This window comes from Myotis brandtii, unplaced genomic scaffold, assembly GCF_000412655.1.
Source record: "Myotis brandtii unplaced genomic scaffold, ASM41265v1 scaffold276, whole genome shotgun sequence".
Taxonomy (NCBI): domain Eukaryota; kingdom Metazoa; phylum Chordata; class Mammalia; order Chiroptera; family Vespertilionidae; genus Myotis; species Myotis brandtii.
The window spans coordinates 1-20,398 of NW_005360509.1; the positions used below are offsets into that span (position 1 = coordinate 1).

A 20,398-nucleotide genomic window follows, 5' to 3' on the forward strand; every position below is an offset into this window, starting at 1 on the left:
ATGTGGATAGTTAATTTTCATTATATTTCTTTTATTTTCTCCTTCAACCTTTTAGAATTATCACTGTCCAACTGGATGAGACAAAACCTGTAGAAATGAACTTGGGCCCATCAGCAGAAAGCATGACAATAAATGTGTCCAACCTGTACATAGGGGGGGTTCCAGAGGGTGAGGGGGCAGCGATGCTCCAGATGAGAAGGTCATTCCATGGCTGTATCAGAAACCTCATCTTTAACATGGAGTAAGTATAACTGCTCTCAGCATGTTTGTGACTTCCAGATTTTTTAATACTCAGTACTGACACTAATCTGCCATCTAATTATTCTGTTTGAGATTGCCTAAAATTCTACAAGTACCTGAAGTGAACCCCGTTGTTCTATCATGAAAGTCTCCCAAGTGGATTTAAAATAATGGATAAATATGGTCATCACAAATTTTTAAAAAATCATCAAACGTTAGTTCCACAGGACTATCAATAAACAGCAGAGGTCAAATATATTGTTGGCATGTATTTAAGAGACTAGAGATTTTGTGATGGAAGTTTCTTTTTGTCTGGAGGTCACTGATTTAAAGGAGCCTTTACAACTGTGCTACTTGCAGCTTCAGATTAGTAATGGCTCCTCCCAAAACAATAACTGCCTCATTAGGAACTGGAAGTCACCACCCCCTATGTTGAGCTCATGATGCAGAGGAGAATGAACATGTGCCCATGGGCATTTTGTTCTTTCCCACTCACCCTGTGTCTGTGGTCAGCGTGCTGGTGGGACGAAAGCCATGCTTGGACCTGGCAGACCAGAGTGTGCACAGGGGAAACTAAATGTGCGCTGAGCATGGGAGTCTGGAGTTCCCCTCTTGACTTGCCTTGTGACCTTGAGCAAGGACCTAGATCCTTCATGGTCTCAGTGTCCTTCTTTGTGAAAGAATCCCTTAGGACAGTGGTCGGCAAACTGCGGCTTGCGAGCCACATGCGGCTCTTTGGCCCCTTGAGTGTGGCTCTTCCACAAAATACCACAAACTACCACGTGTGGGCATGCACATACAGTGTGATTGAAACTTCATGGCCCATGTGCAGAAGTCATACTTGAATCTACTCATGTTAAAATTCATAGAGCTATATATCCCCAAAAGTCAACTGTACTGTGTGTTAATTTAAAAATCAAAATTGAAAAGAATGAAATCTTTTACAGATTTCAGACTACAACTCTCAGACTTCATGAATTGGCAGGCTTTAATGTCTGCAAAACCATGTTTCATTTTTCAAAATGGTGTGACAAAGGATGCAACATAAGGCAATGGAGTTGGGGGTCTCTTGGGAAAAGTTTTCCTTTCTCTTAAAAGGAGACACAGCTTGCTTTGGATGTTGTCTTGTGGAGATGTGATATGTGACAGCCGTCTTGTCTCCATGAGAGGAAGCCAGGAAAACTACAGAGCTGCTGACTTAAAATTCTGACACCTTGAGTGGCTGAATTAACCAGCCAGTAACTTATCCTACCTCCAGACTTGTCATGATAGTTAATAAAGCCATATCATTTCCCATACTGGCAGCTAAAGCCGTCTAAGTTGGATGGTACACCTGAATGTATATTTGAACTACTTTGCATAGCTTTTATAGATGAATTGGACACATGCCTTCTTGGTAAAGGAAATAAGAAAAAAAAATTTCTCTAAGAAGATTCTATGAACCATCAAGATGCATTTGAACCTTTTACTGGAAAGCTACTCACAGCCAATTAACATAATACAAAACTAATCACTTTTGGCAGGTACTTTTGTTCTCCAGATGGACAATTCTAAACAACTCTGTTAAATTGGGTAACCCATCCAGTTAGGTGCAGGAGAGTTTTGTAGCCAGCTCATCCTGTGAAGCTATGATGATATAATTTCATTGAAAATTTTATATTTTGCAATAACTATATTATTTTAACATAGAAAGCAGTGTTTGTAAATCCTGACCTTTTAACTCAAGGTCATCTCCTTCACACTCAGGATGCAGAACTTGTCACTGTTGAGTGATGCTAGCTCAGGCATTTAGCTGATCCCAAACTCATCTATGCGGGAAAAAAATCCTGGCCTTGCTTTTATGTGGGACCACTACAATTCAGGTATGACCACACATCAGGCTATTACAGTGGTTCTCAACCTTCTGGCTCTTTAAATACAGTTCCTCATGTTGTGACCCAACCATAAAATTATTTTCGTTGCTACTTCATAACTGTAATGTTGCTACTGTTATGAATCGTAATGTAAATATCTGATATGCAGGATGGTCTTAGGCGACCCCTGTGAAAGAGTCGTTCGACCGCCAAAGGGGTCGCGACCCACAGGTTGAGAACCACTGGTTTAGAGGCTGATAGGAGTGAAGTGCAGCTCTGGAGGCTTACTCGAAGGATTGTCAGTTTTAAAGCACTTTCTTGACTTCAGAGCTGCCTCTCCACTGGTAATAAACTAAATTGCATACTCTAAGGCAGTGGCCGGCAAACTGTGGCTCACGAGCCACATGCGGCTCTTTGGCCCCTTGAGTGTGGCTCTTCCACAAAATACCGGCTCTTCCACAAAATACCGACTTCTGTGCATGGGCCACGAAGTTTCAATCGCACTGTACGTGCACACCCGCACGTGGTATTTTGTGGAAGAGCCACACTCAAGGGGCCAAAGAGCCGCATGTGGCTCGTGAGCTGTATGTGGCTCTGAGCCGCAGTTTGCCGACCACTCCCTTAGGAGTCTTTGAAATTTGCAGTAACACATTGCTTTGGATTTCAACACAAATATAATGTCAGACTGTAGGTTTAGTTATTTGTACACGATATATTTATTTACCCAATTGTTTGCTTATTAACTAATTGATTAAGCATCTTTATGCTCCTGAAAGCCATGAGGCTGGGAATGTGGTAGGGCAGAAACGTTTCTGTGCTGTACATGGCCGTGTCCTTGGCATGTGCCAATAGGGTATGTGTGGACAGCAGATATGTTGCCAGACTTCAGGGTAAAGAGACTTCTGACAAGTGTAGTTCATGACTTTCTGGCAAAGAGAAACCTGTTAAGAAATAATCAGTGTTTGACTGAAGCCACTGGGCAGTGCTGTGAGAGCAAGAGGCAGAATCTGGCCCTGAGGCGGCCCAGCCAAGGCTGCAGGAGGAGGTGACCACATTCCAACCAATTCTTGAAGGATGCTCAGGAATGGCTGGGTGGACAACAATGCGGGGAGGAGGTGGGAGGCAGAAACATCAAATAAGAGAATATATAAAAATAGCTGGGCTTCTAGTCATTGTGAAAGATATGTCAGTTTGGTTATATTGAGAAGGCTAAAAAGGCTAATTCCAATGTAACCCTGATTTTTGGGAGGCTAGCAATCTGAATCTGTGCCAGCAAGCCCAGTGTACATTCTTGATAACCTATAATTAAGTCACTGCCTCTTTCACAGAAACTGGCCTTGCAAAACCTGTTACCTAAATACAGAGGCCATAAACTCTGAACAATGCACAGCCCCAGAGGGCAGGGGTTATTAGTGCTGGCGCCAGGCCAGACCATCAGATATGGTCTCAAGACACCCAACACCTGGGGCCTTTTTGCAAAGCCTGTGAAGGGACCAGAAGCATAATCTATATTTGAGGGACAAAACCTCAGAAAGATATAAAAGAGAAGCCCCCTGCATGTTACTTTACTCAGATTTGAGAAGTTATTCCACTGGCGTAATAAACAGTGTAACTCCTTTTCTCTAAACACATTGTATGCGGGAAACGTATTTATACTAAAGCAGCGGTTCTCAAACTGTGGGTCGAGATCCCTTTGGCGGTCGAACGACCCTTTCACAGGGGTCGCCTAAGACCATCCTGCATATCAGATATTTACATTACGATTCATAACAGTAGCAACATTACAGTTATGAAGTAGCAACGAAAATAATTTTATGGTTGGGTCACAACATGAGGAACTGTATTTAAAGGACCAGAAGGTTGAGAACCACTGCTCTAAAGCATTGCTTGGTTTTTCTCTGGTCTTCTGCAACAATATCAGTGTTTTTTTAAAGAATTTTATTTGTTCAATAAGTAGGTGACATTGATTCATGTGTTAGCTTGCAATCTTTTGATTATTTTTGAAAACACTTTGTGTCTAGACCTTTGGATTTCACTGGTGTGGTCGGCTATGAACGAGTGGACTTGGACAGCTGCTTGCTTTCAGAAAAGCCTAGGCTGGCTCTTCAGGAAGAGGACAGCAAGCTCCTGCCAGAGCCTCATCCTCCACCACGTCCAGTAAGAAGGGTTTTCTTTCATTGTATCAGGCGCAGCCCAGAGGAAATTAAAATGGGGGCCTCGTTTCACAGAGTAGAGGAAGCTGAATGAGCCCACTGGAGCAGTGACGGAAAGGGAGGAGGTGGTGCCACCAGTCTGGGGGCAGGACTGCTGAGGGAGCAAGCCTTCTGGTGGGTATAGAAGCACAGAGAAGACGGGCCCTGCCAGGGAGGCTAACGGGAGCCAGAAGGGAGGGGGAAGCACTCAGCTTCTTCCATCCACCCGCCCTCCAACCTCCCAGCATGATCCTCCATTGGTAGAGCCAGCTGGAAGCCACTTTTCAAAGGAGCCTGTACAGTTAAAGGAGTCATCCCTGCGATGAAAAGCAGTGCAGGGGCAGGGAGGGGTATGGTCCTCAGCAAACTCACAGGTGACGTGGTGCAGCCTTTACGGATTGAGTATAGCACTCAAGCACTCACATTTGGCTGCCGAACCACAAGCTTTTTACAGAGTTTCTGTAAGGATTCATGATCACTTTGGATTTAGTCAGAAATATGAAAATAAGTACTTAATGCAAGCCATTGTACATATCACTGTTGCTTTAAAAAAAGGATTTGATTCATCTAGGAAAAGCCAGTTTTGAGCAAGTATTTTTAACAACAGCCATTATTAGTTTTCAGTGTCTCTTCCCTTTTGTGATTTCTCCGTTTCCTTGGTTGAAAGCACGCGCTCTAATTACGTAGATGCTGGTGCTGTCTCGGGAAAAGCAGTTCCTTCCCAGGGCCAGTCTTTGCATCCAGGACAGTTCTCTGGTAGCATCTGCCCACCCCAAGCTGGGAAACTGAGTCCGAGGCCTCACTGGTTTTGGGTCAGTGTGTGGAGGGCACTGTGGGGCACAGGTGCCCGGGCACCTTCTCTGGCTCCTCACATTCTGCCCTGGGGGTCTAGGAGCCCCTTCCAGCTGGACTCCTCTTGGCTTCACCTCCTGTCCATGAGGAATTAGAGACATCAAACTCGGAGGCCCTGCTGCCACCTGTGGGCACTTGTGGTGTCCCAGGCCTGTGCTGCAGCGGCTCCTGCAGGGCTGACATCTCCTTTCGGGCTGCGGAGAAGGTGGGCAGCAGCAAGGCCTCACCACTTGAGTGAGATTGAGGGGAAAGACAGACACTCCAATTGCCTTTGTGGACAGATAAAGGGCCAGCCAGTAAATTCTTTAAAACAAAGATTAAATCAGTGAAAACATGTATTTATGGTTGTTGATGTTCTGATACCATTGCTTCTGAGATGTTTACTTCATGGAAAACTGTGCATATGTTAGTGGGGGTCCTGGAGGTGTGTGGCTGAGAGTCTTGTGTGTCTCTTACAGCAACAGTGCGCCATGGACGGAACCCCAGAGTATGTCCCCAATGCTCACCAGTTTGGACTCACACAAAGCAGCCATTTCGTGCTGCCTTTCAATCAGTTGGCTGTCAGAAAGAGGTAGGCCTAATTCTGACATTCTTATAAGGCGTCCTATTGCTACATGAATAGGGAGGTATTCTTTGCAATGGGCCTTCCCCAAAACAGCTTCTTGTATTTATTATGGAGCGCTCAACTGGCAACAGAAAGGCACAATGAGAAGGCAAGGAGATAGGAAAGCAGCCTTCATGCAAATCAGATACTTACAGTGTGGAGAAGTGGGGTTCCTGCAGTTTATCTTCACCTCTTGTAGATGATGGTTGGTTTAGCCTCTGTGTGATGTAGGAAAGCATGGAAGAATCTATCTAAATCACTCCTCAGTCCAGAATCCAAAGTCCTCTAGATCTATCATCATCTAGACTTTCAACACCATTCTATTGTAAGGATTCACTAATCTCATGAAATTGTCTACCCAAACTCTCACTGTGCCCCTCAAAATTCCCCGGGGCCACATTCACATTGGTCGACACATTCTATCTCGCCCTCAAACCTGCCTGTCCCCAAGGAACCTTCTCAGGGGACGCTGGCTCACATGCCGCAGATCTAGAGGCCTGAGGCTGGCCAAGGGACCTCCAACTCCGCCTCTCTCCTCTCTGCATCGAATCTCTGGCTGATCTGAAGTTCATGTCTCTAGACTCTGCCACGCCCTGCTCCTCTTGTTGTTGCCCTCTGTGATCAACCCCCACCCCCACCACCTTCAGACTGTAGCTTAGTGTCTTTTTGTACCACTCCTGCTGTCATTCTCCACGAATTCACAGCCACCCAACACTGGGCCTTCCAAGTCCTCTGGTTCCAGTCTGTCAGAGCTCTTTTTCTCCCTTCCCAGCCACACTTTCCCCTTGGTCATCCCCTTACCTACTTCATAAGTATTTATTCCACCTCCAAAGTCTCTACTTAAGCATCCTATATACTTACCTCTTCCTCATCTCTACTCTGTTGCTCCCCTAGGAGTTCCTCAGCTTCATCAAGACCTCTAAGCCCTCATGCTTTTTCATGATCATCACCCCCTTCTCTAGCCCCGAAGTGCAATTTATCCCCTACTCTGAGAGGTGGGATGCCATTATTACACATTCCTTTGCAAACCCCCTTAATACCCTCATCTCCTGTATCTTGACCACAGGTAAAACCCACACTTGTTCTTGGCCTAATTCATGCCAGAACCCAAGCTGGTGGTCAAGGCTGCAGAAATGCATGTCTCTTTCCTACCTGGTTTGACATTAAAGCTATGGCCACACATAGAACCTCAGGCTACATGGGGAGCCAATACATTTCTTTATTATGCTTATATATTTTTTTATTGTTTCATAGTTTCTCCTCTTATCTCAAAACTCATATATCCCACTTCCTGCCCCAGCTGATGACTTGCCTCACTGAGAAGACAGAACTTCATCTGTTCACCTCCGAAAAGAGCAATCCACTGCTTTTGTCTCCACACCTCCCCCTCTTCCCCTGCGACCATGGAGGGACAGTCCTCGTTCTCCTCTCGCTCGCCCTCCAGAGCCTGTCACCTCTCTCCTCTCAGAGACAACAGCAGCAAACGTATCTCCTTCCTTCATACATAATTCTCATCAACAAAGAATCCTCATCGCTCTCATCATCAGTGAGAATAGAGGAGTAAACACTGCCAGAGACTGTCTCAGTATATTTTACACACACACCCTAACTTAGTCCTCAGAACTATCCTATGAGGAAGGTATTATTGTTGTCTTCATTTTATAGACAAGGAAATTGAGAGGCACAGGGAAGTCAAGTCATCTGCTCAGAGTCACACAGCAGAGCTGGAATTCAAACCCAGGCACTACGGCCCTAGAGTTTATGCCGGTAACCATGCCCTTTCTAGTAGTTTTTAACTTTTAAAATAGAAACTCTGCAGGATACCATTACTTTGCAATGGTGTCCTGGGTCTGTTGTGCAGTAAGATTTCTTGAAGGAGTTGTTTTATGTGGCTGTCTGCCTTTTCTCACCCCTCATTTCCTCCCCTACCCATCCAGTCAGCCTCCCCTCACTCCTCTATTGCTCTTTAACATATATATATATTTATAACGCTTCATGAATTTGCATGTCATCCTTGCACAGGGGCCATGCGAATCTTCTCTGTATTGTTCCGATTTTCCTGTATGTGCTGCCAAAGCAAGCACTCCTCTGCTCCTAGTTCCAGAGTTGTCCCAAGACCTGCTATGGAACCTCCTGTTGTACCTCTGCTGCTGGGCCCTCAGCAGCATCATGCACACATGGCCACTTGACATCCTTGACCCACACCCTCCTGATTTCCTGCTCTCTCCCTGCTCAGTCTCCTTTGCTGGCTCATCTTCTACCAGTAAAGGCCAAGGTCCCTTCCCCATATTCTCCCAGGTGGCTTTGAAATACCTTCAATTTGCCCAACACCCACATCTCTAGCCCTGACCTTCACTTAGAACTCAGGAGTTGTGTACCCAACTGGCTACTTGACATCTCTGTGGATTGGGACAGGCTCCTCAATCTCAACACACCAAAAGGAAATTCACAGTCTTCCCCAAACCTGTCCCCCTGGTCTGTGCTATTTCTGTCGACATCATCACCATTCACCTGGTTGTCCAAGGCCCAAATCTTGAGGTTATTTTCTTTCCCTCACTCTCCAAATTCAGTCCATCTGCAAGTCCTATTGCTTCTTTCTCCAGAGCATTTCATGCATTAGATCACCTCCTCTGCATCCCCCCGACCACCACCCTGGCCGAAGCCACCACCAGGCCTCTAACAGCTGCCTGCCTGAGCCTGCTGTCACCCTGGCCCATCAGATTTGTTCTTTACATCTGAAGTTTCTTTTAAGATATAAATCAAGCCATGCCCACTCCTCTTCTTAAAACCCTCCTGTGACTTCCCAATGCACTTAAAATGAAACCTAAATACTGCCTCCCAGAGCCCCTCATTCATGAGGATGGAGCCACACCCCCCTTTCCTATCCCAGGTTGCTTCAGTCACCCCACATTGCCTTGTGGGAGATCACCAGACACAGCCTTCCCCTTCCCCACTGTGTGGTGCCCTCTCCCACGTGGCTCTCGTGAGGATTTCCTGCAGAGGTTCATGGGACTTGCTCCGGTCTGTCATTCCGAGTTCAGCTGAAATACCATCTTTCAGGGTTGCCTTCCTGCCTACTTAACATAGCCACCACTGGGCTCCTCACGACCCAGTCTCAGCTCTTTGGTATATTTCTGGAATTAGTTTCATGGGAGAAGGAAACCTCTCTTTGTTCACTGCCTTAGCCTCAGCTCCTAGAACAGTGCCTGGCAGATATGGGCATGCAGTAACCATACTCTCCTGAGATGCTAAATATAATGTTGGAATAATTACTGGGTCCTCTCTTTGAGGTTATTTTAGAAAGTAAATGTGAGGAAAGCTTTTTCTTTTCTGCGGGCTGAGCTCTTCTTTTCCTCCAGGCTCTCAGTTCAGCTAAGTATCCGAACATTTGCCTCCAGTGGACTGATTTACTACATGGCCCACCAGAACCAAGTGGATTACGCCACGCTCCAGCTGCACGGGGGCCACCTCCACTTCATGTTTGACCTTGGGAAAGGAAGGACAAAGGTCTCCCACCCTGCGCTGCTCAGTGATGGCAAGTGGCACACGGTACGCTCCCAGGAAGCTCCTGGTCATGCCTTCCAAGTGTTATTCCATCTGTCCCTCGTAGTAACATTATTCCCTTGGGTTTCTAGCTTGCTCTGTGCTTGTCATCTCTCCTATAGAATATAAGTGCCTTGCAGGCAGGGGCCTTTTCTGCTTCCTGAAATATCCCCAGGACCTAGCTCAGTGCCTGACCCCTCATAGGCACTCAGCAAACATTGGTGGAATAAATGAAAGGTCCCAAAATGTTCTCAACTTGACAAGAAGTAAATTAACTCACCCATGGTGTGCTGGCCCAAACCTGAGATCATGGCACCTGCTTTCTTATCAGTCAGACTCGGGCACACTTACTTTTCTAAAACATGCATTGCCTGTGCCTACTTCCGTCTTCTGCCAGGCTCAGTCTCCTAGCAACGCCAGCTGTGTCAAACTGAACCATCCTTTAGGATGTCAGTCAGGTTATTACAGCTCTAATGAACCGAGTTGCAAACAAACATCTGTTAATGTTTTCCCATCCTTAAAAATCATGGATGTTTTCGTTTTGCTCTAGGTCAAGACAGAGTACTTTAAAAGAAAGGGCTTCATGACAGTTGATGGCCAGGAATCCCCCATGGTGAGCACGGTGGGAGATGGCACCACCTTGGATGTGGAAGGAAAGTTGTACCTGGGAGGCCTTCCCTCCGATTACAGGCCCAGGAACATTGGAAATGTAAGCAGCATTTTCTGTATGGGGCCCATATTACCTTTATCTTTGTTGCGTTTACTTTTAGAAGACCATGTCTTTGTTTAAATTGTCTTGCTTTTGGACCTGGGGTTTGGCTGCAAAATGCAAACCTTTCAAACCTCATCTCTAGTTTGTGTGTTTGGGCTTCCCCTTGAAGCCCAGCCAGCCCTCCTTTTAGTTAATGAACATTTGTCTTTCCACAGCTACTTAGATCCAATGAAATTTGGGAAAGTCCGGGGACTTTGTGTTTGCAGATTAGAAAACTCATTCTTGATTTCCATGATATTTATCCAAAATAATAGAAAATACATATACTGCATTACTAGCAAAGGTACTTAAAGAGTCTAACTACGCTTTCAGTTAGACATTCACGTGAAGTACTGTGGCAATTCCATTTTAAAAATCAAATGATAATATTTGAATGTGTTTTGTGGAACTATAGGAAAATGTTGCCCTTGCCCTCCTTGTTATATTCACTGCCATCCCCTCTCACGGCGTTTGGTTTAGGTCACCCACAGCATCCCCGCTTGCATTGGGGAGGTGACAGTGAACAGCAAGCAGCTGGACAAGGGCAGCCCAGTGTCTGCATTTGCAGTAGCCCAGTGCTATGCAGAGGCCCAAGAAGGAACTTTCTTTGAAGGAAGTGGATATGCAGCTCTTGGTACGTATTATCGAAAATCTCAAAAGACATCTCTGGGATTCTCTTGCACTGTAAGATGATATGGACCCGAGAGTTATATGACAGGGCAGGACCCACTGGACAAGGCTGCAGCAAGACCATTTAGTTACATGTTCCAGTGTATTCTGATTTCTCCACTTCTAATGTACAGCTTTCTCACTTCCTGTGCCACCCAGATGGCCTGACAAAGGCTCCCACCCCAGGGGCAGTGCAGCTCCTGGCAACATGTGGCCCTGCTTTCATCTGTACCCTCCCCACGTTTATGTAAGACATGCTCTTGCTGTCCAAGTTCATAAAGGCCTTTGAATTAAAAGTCAGCAGCATAAAATATCTAGACCAGCCAGCCAAATGCAAGTCGGATTTGATGAAGAAATTAACTCCAGTTAGATTGTTGAAAATATCAATTAGAAGTCGAGGAATTTTAAATCTCTGAATTGCTTTAGAATGTAAATTCCTCCAGGCTTAGAACTAGCCCTCATAATGTACCTGGCATTGCCTCCTCATTTTAGATACTTAATTTGCTGGTTGGCTTCCTATTTGCACTGAGAACCATGCTCCTCTTCTTCCTATTCTCCTTTCTATCACAGGGAACTAACCTCTCTGGCTACTTTGCCCTCGGCTTTTAGGAAGGTTCTGGTGAAGACTGGGGCAGGAGGGAGAAGGGGAGAAGCTAGTACACTTTTCTCCTCCACTTTGCTTCCAAGCTCTGGTAATACCACCTGCTCCCATTTTTCCTTCAGCCCTGGGTGTGGTAACAACTGCCTGCTATTATTGCTAATATCCCCAATTTATCTCAGCTTTTTTATTCACCTGAATAAAAAATTCATTCAATTAAGTCTCCACTTAAAAACAACAACACAAAACAAACAAAAAAAACCTAGTGGGGGCCCTGGCCTGGTTGCTAAGTTGATTTGAGTATTGTCCCGATACACCAAGGTTGTAGGTTCAATCCCCAGTTAGGGCCCATACAAGAATCAACCAATGAATGCATAAATAAGTGAAATAACAAATCAATGTCTCTCTCTCTCTCTCTCTCTCTCTCTCTCTCTCTCTCTCTCATCAATCAATAATTTTTTTAATTTAAAAAATTTAAAAAAAACACACTTGTGTCAACTCTAATATACTCAGTGAACGATGTCATACCCAGTATGTAGATATTGGGCAAATAAATGGGCTGTTGCACAGATGATAAATCCCTTTGCTTTTTCCCTGCATGGCTCTAGATGAGAGGATGGGCCTGCCTTGGCTCCAGTCTGGCTAAGCCCCACTGATTGTGTGTCTTTAGAAGCGTCACTTCATCTTACAGATGTGCAAGCTGAGGCTCACAGGGGAGAGGTGACTTGCTGGTGGTGGAGCTGGATCCAGAGAAAGAGCTACTAGAACCAGGTCTCCCGAACCTCAGTCAGGAGTCCAAATGTCCAGCCAGTCCAGCCTACTGTGGGGTGGTGGGGTCTCTCCAACCTGAGCCTTCTTAGGCCGGGCAGGACTCACCCATAACTTGGGGCTCTCCTTGTGTTTTTCAGTCAAAGAAGGGTACAAAGTTCGTTCAGATGTGAACATCACACTTGAGTTTCGTACCTCCTCAGAGAACGGCGTTCTCCTGGGGATCAGCAGCGCCAAAGTGGATGCCATTGGATTAGAGATTGTTAATGGCAAGGTAGGTGCTTATCTCCATCAATTCACCCTTTGCCCCAGGGTCTGAGATAAGAGCAGTTGAGAAACAGTAGAAATACCTAGACCCACACTTTAATGGAATGGAGAAAAGTTTCAATATTTAAAAAATAGATAATCTATATATATAAAAGGCTAATATGCAAAATGTCCCCTCAGGAGTTCGACCGGGAGACCGGGAGTTCAATCGGGAGACCAGGAGTTCGATCGCTTGCTATGACATGCACTGATGACCAGGGGTGGTGCAAAGATGGCGGGCAACCAGTGGCGGCGGGGCGCTGAGGGAGCGAGGGAAGGAGGAGGCAGGGAGGTGGGGAGGCGGGGAACCTGATTGGCCCTGATCGCCGGCCAGACCTATGGACCCTACCCGTGCATGAATTTTGTGCACCGGGCCTCTAGTCCTAAAATACTTTTAAAGAACTTCTTTTATAATTTTACATTTGAATTTAAAGCAAAACTGCAACTATAATACAAACACCTTCTTTTCCTGAACAATGTGAAACTAAGTTGCTGAACAGATGCTCCATTTTTCCTAATATTACTTGGAAATAATTACAGGTGCATAGGAAGTTGCAATGAAAGGTCCTCTTTCACATTTTGCCTAGGCTCCTCAGTGGCAGCATCTTGCATAATTCTAGTGCAACATCAAATCCATGAAACTGGCATTGGCACAATCCACTGAGCTTAAGTTGAGCCAGTTACACATGTATATGTTTTACCATATGTGTAGCTTCATATACCCCCACCACAATCAAGACCCTTAATTGTACCATTACTACAGTCTCCCTGGAGCCACCCCTCTGACTTTCTCCCTGCATCCTAACCCCTGGCAACCACTGATCTGTTCTTCATCTTCAGGATTGTTATACAAATGAAGTCATGCAGTATGTGTCCTACTGAGATTGTCTTTTCAACTCAGCCTTATTTCCTGGTGGTTTAGCTGGGTTGTTATATGTACCAATAGTTCATTTATTTGCCGAGTATTCCATGGGATGATGTACCACAGTTTAATTTTTTTAATGCAAAAAACCCAATTTTTTCTATAAGCATTCTGCTCTTGCTTTTCAGGCTCTAGTCTTCGTGTTGGGAACAAAATGATCTCAATAATTAACAGTACTTTAGTCTCTTGTTTTAAAAATGTCTCCTTCAGAGTTTCTGCCAGTTCTCATTCTTCCTCTCCCCTTCGAGTCCATCCGGGTGTGCTTTATTTACTAGATTAAGGGGAAGGGAGCCTTAATTGGCCTTTTCCTTTTCCGTGTGCTCTCTCCTGACAGCAGATGAGGTATAAGGACTTTCCAGATCTTCAGTCACAGCCTGTCTTTGTGCACTTGGCCAGTTGTCCCTGGTGGCTGTAGGAGCACTGCCAGTGCAGGGGGACTGCTCCTAGAGATTTGGCCAATGTCCCTTGTAGACCAGGCTTCCCATCCCAGCTGCCATAGGCACTGCTGCCTCTTCATCTTCGGCCACCTTCTGTATCCTCCAGAGGGTCCTATGAAAACCTGGGAATGTCTGCCCTGCCACTCATAAGACATGGGGAGTCAGGGTGGTGGACGAGGGTCCTCTCTCTACCATTTCTGCCACCATATCTATTGCACTGTGGTAAACTCAAGTTGGTTGGGACTAACATGCTTGGCTCTTCTTGAGCTACTGCCTCCTGGAAAAACAAGGAACAAGTCTCTATGCTCTAGATTCCCCCAAACTTACCTCTTGTTTCCAGTATTTCCTGCTTACTCCCCACAGGGGTTTTGATTCCTAGGAGATCCTAAATGAGGGTGGGGAGAATAGAAGAAAGTCATCTGACCTTTTGCTTCACCTCTTCTCCTTCTTACTTCACCAGCATGTCCAAACAAAACTGCCTCTACATCATATTGCTGCTCTCTACCCTGTGGCTTATAGCCAACTTTCTTCCTGATCTGTACTTCAAAAGGATTTTGAAAATTATGTGACATTTGAAAAATGTTATCAGAAGTGTAATGTGGTGAGCCGGCACAGCCATGGGTGACCCTGTGAGGCGGCGGTGAAGGATTTAGAAAAGACAGACAAGAGAAGAAGGCCATGGGTGAACCTGTGAGGCGGTGAAGGATTTAGAAAAGACAGACAAGAGAAGAAAGCTAGGTCTAGATGAGATGTTGCTCTCTCTGATGGAGAGACAGTGCCACAGCCTGCAAGCTGAGTCTTTATTTTATAGTCAGATTCCAGGAGGCAAAGTAAGGGTGTGGTTACAATGTTCTCCCAGGTTTGAATCTACTCAATTACATGTACCTCATCAAGCTTTGTTTACTTGCTGCACCTCCCACAGCCCATATCACTCAGCCACGTGGGACCACAGGTTCAGACCATAAGGTCAAGCTCACAACTATAGCCTTTGGCTCTAATTGTGCTGGGAGTTGCATGTGGCTTTGCCACGAGAGCATTGTGTCCTCTCCTTAGTCCCAGGCTTGAACCTGTCCAAACGCTGTAGCCACTCTCCACAGTGTATTAGTTGTAAAAAATGTAATGTTTGATGTACTGTGTATTTTACCACTGTTACTGGCTTATTTTATTGTTCTTTTAAAACATTTTTAGTGGTTGCCCCAGGGTTTACAATATACATCTTTAATTTGTCACAATCTACCTTGAAATAATGCTGAGTAGCTTCACATATAACATAAGAACCCTACAAGAGTATACTTATAATTCTTCCCTCCCATGTGGTTGTGGTGGAGCATCGATAGTTTGTCAGAAGGGAGTTAGTAAATGTTGCTCCATAGGTGCTAGCAGCTGCTAGGAACTGACACCCGCAGTAAAGCCATCAGCTCCTGTTGTCCTGAAAGGGGGAATCGACTTGAGGACACAATGCTAAGTTAGGTGGTGGCTCAGCCGTGTTCCCATGGAGGTGGCCGTTGCCCTTTCTGAAATTTCAGGGATAAGATAGCATCTGAATTCTTTAAGAGGCTATTATTAAAAACAAGTGTTTATTTTTTAGTTTGCTCCCCCTTTTGGCAAAAGGCTTGTATTTTATCCACTTAAAGTGATTTATAGAAATGGACTGTGCTCCTTAAATACGGAAAACTTCGCTAAGATGGTTGCTTGTGTCTGTTGTTTGTTTAGCTCTTATTTCATGTTAACAATGGTGCTGGTAGGATAACAGCTGCATACGAGCCCAAAGCTCCCCACACTCTCTGTGATGGAAAATGGCACACACTGCAAGCGAACAAAAGCAAGCACCGCGTGGTGCTGGTCGTGGATGGGAACGCCGTTCATGCTGAAAGTCCACACATCCAGTCCACCTCAGTGGACACCAACAATCCCATTTATGTTGGTGGCTATCCTGGTACGTATGGGTGTCAGCTCTGCTCTTTCACTTTCCAGGGCATTGTCGCTAGGGGAAGTCTTAATTCAGGTGGATACAGAATAGGGATTAAGAAAAATACATTGTTTGGGTAACAAATCCTTTACCGTTTTAGAAAGGCAATTTCAAATTCCTAGGAATTCTTGGGAAATTAAAATAAAGTACACATGTAAATTGATGATTAGGTAAGACTCAGAGAATATTGGATGTGATGGAAAAGAAGCTGGGGGAGTTTACTGAGGCCAGTCACCGTAGGTGAGTCCCACTATAAGGAATCATTTTTGGGTGGATAATCATTTTAGAAGACAAATACATATCTTATCCTCTCACATTGGTTTTGGGTTAGAATTATGCATTTTCAGATGTTCCAAGTAACTGTTACAAATGATAAAATAAACACCTCTTATGACATTTTAAGTCACAACTATGCCTTTAAATTATTACATAAAGTTTTCATTGACTTATCACAGAAGCCACATGTGTGGAAGAATATTATTCTAATTTTGATATAAAAGCCAGTTGAGTTTATTTTTGTTCTTATTGTGTTGTGCATGTCATTTTAACAAAATTAACCAGGACTTCTCTTCTTTCCCAAACAGCTGGTGTAAAGCAAAACTGCCTGAGTAGCAAGACCTCCTTCCGGGGCTGTTTGAGAAAGCTCACTCTCATTAAGGGCCCACAAGTGCAATCCTATGACTTCAGCAGAGCTTTTGAAATACAAGGAGTTTTCCCTCATTCCTGTCCTGGATCTGAGCCCTGAACTCCAGGGAAACTCCTCAATTCAGATCAATCATTGCTTATATTTTGAATAGTTATTTTTGTGAAATTTCTTCAGATTTCATTTCCAACTCAGGTTAAGTGTTTTCATAGAGTAAGTTTGTTTTTATGTTAAACTAAAACCACATGTACAACAAATACCTCTATTAAATAGTTTAAAATGTACACTGAATTCATTGGCTTTGTTCAAGTTCTTTTAATGAATCTTTGTAAACATTGAATAATTCTGTTAATTACTTGACAGAATTTCACAGTTTTATTTGTAAGCTTTTAGAAAATAAAATATCATTATAGACTATAATAGATTAGAGCAGAAAATGAATACTTTCCTGTCTTTACCAAAATTTTTAAGTTCTGATTTCTACAACAGGGAAGCAGTGCTACTGGTTATTCTCCAGCAGAGGGCACCAGCTGTTTGCCACATAAGCATTAAGATAGGCTCCAGGGGGTCAAGGGGTACAGGGAGCAAAGGAAAGAGCTGGAACCTCCTTTAGATATATCGTTGTTGAGCCAGGACATAACAGCACTTTTCAGGACAAAAGGCATTGCAACTAGTTTGCTCTTCCTTCATTGTCTTTTTAGTTTCACCCCTTGGAATGAGACAGTTTTCCTTAATCAGTTACTTTCTCTGGGAGAATGTGTACAATTTCAAAAGAAGGAAAATTTAAAAGCCACACATACATTCTTTTCAATGAACTAAGCAGTTTTAAACCCAGATTTCTGAAGTCTTATTTGATTCCCTCCAAATATATTTAGTTTTGCTCTGTGGCCATGGCTGGGGTCAAAATGGTTGTTATTCCATAATCTTTAGAAAACTGATTTCATTTTTCAAATGCTTACTTGGAGAAGAGGTCTCTACCTCTCTTAGCAGTGACCTACTTTTCCAATCTGGAGGATGATAAATTCAATTTCTATTTCTGTGAGAGATTTTAATTTGATAAACAAGAAAGGCAACTGTGGTCATGTTCCCTATATCCATCTTCTGTGCCTTGCTCACGTTCCTGAACTCCTGTGGCCATCTGCACATCTTTCCCAGTTAAGTCTCTGCTTGAAGATATTAGAGAAAGGTAGCAGCCAATTGGGAAGTCTGAGTTCTGTAGCACCTGGCAACTTAAGAATGCACACTCCTGCAGCCTAAAGGCAGCCACCTGGGCCTCTGGGGTAGGAAAGGAGCATTTGCATCTTAGCAGTGAAAATGCACAAGGGGGCTCTCAGGGGACTGTGGGTGGCCTTTCTGTTCATGTTTCTATGGAAACCATCCACAGCAGGAGATGACAGCTTGGCCATTCTAGACCTCAGTTTAGCACCTTGGGTGAAGAAGTGATTCAAACCAGGGGACAGAGCAGACTGTAGAGTTGCCTCAGACTGTGTGCCCCTCCCTTCCTCTTCCCTCTTCCTCCTTCCTACTCTCCCTGCTCGCTTATTAATAGAGTTAAAACAGAGTTTGGGATTTTGTCAGATGAGCATTAGTCATTATTCTGCAGAATCACTTCAAGTTTCATGTGCTTTTAGATTGTTTGATAGTGAAGAATGGCACATTTTATACCTAAGATTTCAATCCACAAATAGTTTTCTTGCCATCAAGAAGTAACTGGACAAAGGAAATGTGTGTGGCATTGTATCTAATACAGGATGCAGATAAAACATTAGAGAGCTTACTCCTGCACAGACAATAAAAGGATTAATTGCATCTGTAAATACCTTTAAGAAGAAACATTAAAGAAACCAAATATCCTATATAATAAAACCCTAATATGCAAATTGACCGAATGGCAGAATGACTGGTCGCTATGATGCGCACTGACCACCAGAGGGCAGGTGCTCAATGCAGGAGCTGCTCCTGGTGGTCAGTGTGCTCCCACAGGGGGAGTGCCACTCAGCCAGAATCTGGGCTCACGAGCTGCGGTGGCGGAAGCCTCTCCCTCCTCTGCTGCAGTGCTAAGGACCCCTCGGGAGGAGCAGGCAGACATCCCCCGAGGGGTCCCAGACTGCAAAGGGTGGCGCTGGCTGGGTTGAGGAACCTCCCCCACCTTCTCCACCCCTCCAGTGCACAAATGTTGTGCACCGGGCCTCTAGTCTTTAAGAAGAAATCAAGTTCAAAATGGGGGAGAGCAAGGGAGGGTATTGTCATCATTCCATATGGGTATTGTGAACTGTAAACAAACCATAAGGTAGAGTGGTTGGGCCTGGATCAATTACTGAAAAGAAATAACAAAAATAAGTTCCAACAGTTCTAGAGTTCTAGAAAGAGTCCTAGAATTTTCAAAGTGCTCTTACAGAAATGATCTCATTTTAACAATGATTAGGCAGCAGGCAGAAATGAGGTTTTTCATTTTACAGAGGAGGAGTGTCAATATCCTATATACAATATATCACATCTAATAAATAACAGGGAGCCCAAGTAATCTGAATATTGGTCTAAAACTTTTGGAAACAGCTGCCTACTTCCCAAATGGCAGTACTGACCTCACAGGTGAAGTTATTTTTGGACCGTTTAGACTAAAAATAATCCATAGGGGAGTATTTTTAGACCAAGCTATTAATCAAGATAATCCTTATGGGTTTTTACTTATTACATAAATGACTCTCACAGATCATGAACAGTGGAGAATAAGAAAGCAATCACAAGATCTTATACTTCCAAGCTGCTAAAGACAACATTCATTTATTCAATTTATATTGAACAACTATCACGTGCTAGCCACTGTGTTAGATGGTAGAGATCCCATTATAATGTGGAGGAAAAAAAGGGTTCTATGAAAAGTAACCTTGCGGGGTGATCTGATCACAAATTCTTAATTGGGCAGGGTCATGGTGGGTAGTCATACCCCAGGTATATAATTTCTTAGTGAAAGGGTTATCTTTGCCTTAAGCAAGCCCTATCCATTGTTTCTCTGCATCTAGTTTTGAAATAAGCCGCAGCCACCGTCAAGAGAGCACATAACCCCAACCATCCTGCAATCCAGCCCTGCCTTGCCTTTTCCCCCCAGCAGAGGCCATGGTGGTCACTTCTCTATCACCCTCCCGCCACTCCCCAGCAAGCAGCTACCATGCTGTAGCAGATGCTGTTGATGCCTCACCCACTTTCCCTGAACAGGTGATAGGATCACATCTACCAGATCCTACTGCACCCCTGGCTCTTCCTGAGCACTTTCTCTAGACTCCCAGGGCCATAACAGCCGGGGAGCGGCCCTCAGCCCAGGAAGCAGCCCCTGCCTCCACCCTAGTTTGATTGCCTGGCCTGGAATCTCGCCTGAAACCTCTGTTGCCTGTGCCTCCTTTATCTCAGATCCTCAGCCCCATTCAGACTCTGCGTTTCCTGACCCCCCACCCCGACCCCCGCCCAGCCAGGATCTCTGGACAGGACTCCGGTCATCTTTATGGGTGGACGTGGGCATTGGTCTACTTTCGAAAGAAATGGTACACAAATTGGGGAGGAGCGGGTGCGGCACGGAGTACAGCTGGCCCAGCTGGCAGCAAAGATAAGGGTGCTGGGAGTGGCCGCTGGCCTGGGACTAGCTCCCGCCAGGGGCGCGTTGGCTCCGCTCAGAGCCAGACCCAGGCCCTTCTGACCCGTCTGCCCGCGCAACTAACCACGGAGCGTGGGTCTCCGGTCACAGGAGTCAGCGTCTGTGCAGCCGCCCTCCCCGGTCCGCACGGCCGGCTTTCTTGGCCTCTCTAAGACTTTTCCCTGCGGTGCAGCAGCTGCCTGGCTCTCTCAGCGGGTCCCCACTTCTCAAGCCGACAGGCGGGGAACCCAGCGCCAAGTTCCTCCCGGCCACGTCCTCTGGGTCAGCGTGGCGGGGCGCGGGAAGGGGACCAGGACCCGGGATGCGGAGTCGCTCTGGCCCAGGAGGCTGTTCACTGCGGCCAGGCTGGCGATGGCTCCACGGCCTCCCCGCCACCCCGGGAGAAAGGCAGGGGCGGGGCGG

The 20,398-nt window shown here is 45.2% G+C and overlaps 1 protein-coding gene across 1 annotated transcript; it reads left to right on the plus strand.

Annotated features, from left to right (window-relative positions):
• Positions 1-8: 8 nt before the first annotated feature.
• Positions 9-16,638, plus strand: LOC102249932 (laminin subunit alpha-1). The gene is made up of 9 exons (XM_005868712.2): positions 9-241; positions 4,115-4,250; positions 5,596-5,708; positions 9,101-9,290; positions 9,835-9,993; positions 10,516-10,669; positions 12,211-12,344; positions 15,449-15,671; positions 16,289-16,638. Exons 1-9 carry the CDS (start codon positions 96-98, stop codon positions 16,447-16,449), a joined length of 1,416 nt encoding a protein of 471 aa, XP_005868774.1. The 5' UTR covers positions 9-95; the 3' UTR covers positions 16,450-16,638.
• The last annotated feature ends 3,760 nt before the right edge of the window (positions 16,639-20,398 follow it).

What these genes read in the sequence shown, in the direction of transcription:
- LOC102249932 (XM_005868712.2), top strand. Translation starts at nt 96, where the DNA reads ATGAACTTGGGCCCATCAGCAGAAAGCATGACAATAAATGTGTCCAAC. An exon ending in AAGTGGATATGCAGCTCTTG is followed by an intron (nt 10,670 to 12,210) that starts GTACGTATTATC and finishes TGTGTTTTTCAG; the next exon opens with TCAAAGAAGGGTACAAAGTT. An exon ending in TTATGTTGGTGGCTATCCTG is followed by an intron (nt 15,672 to 16,288) that starts GTACGTATGGGT and finishes TTTCCCAAACAG; the next exon opens with CTGGTGTAAAGCAAAACTGC.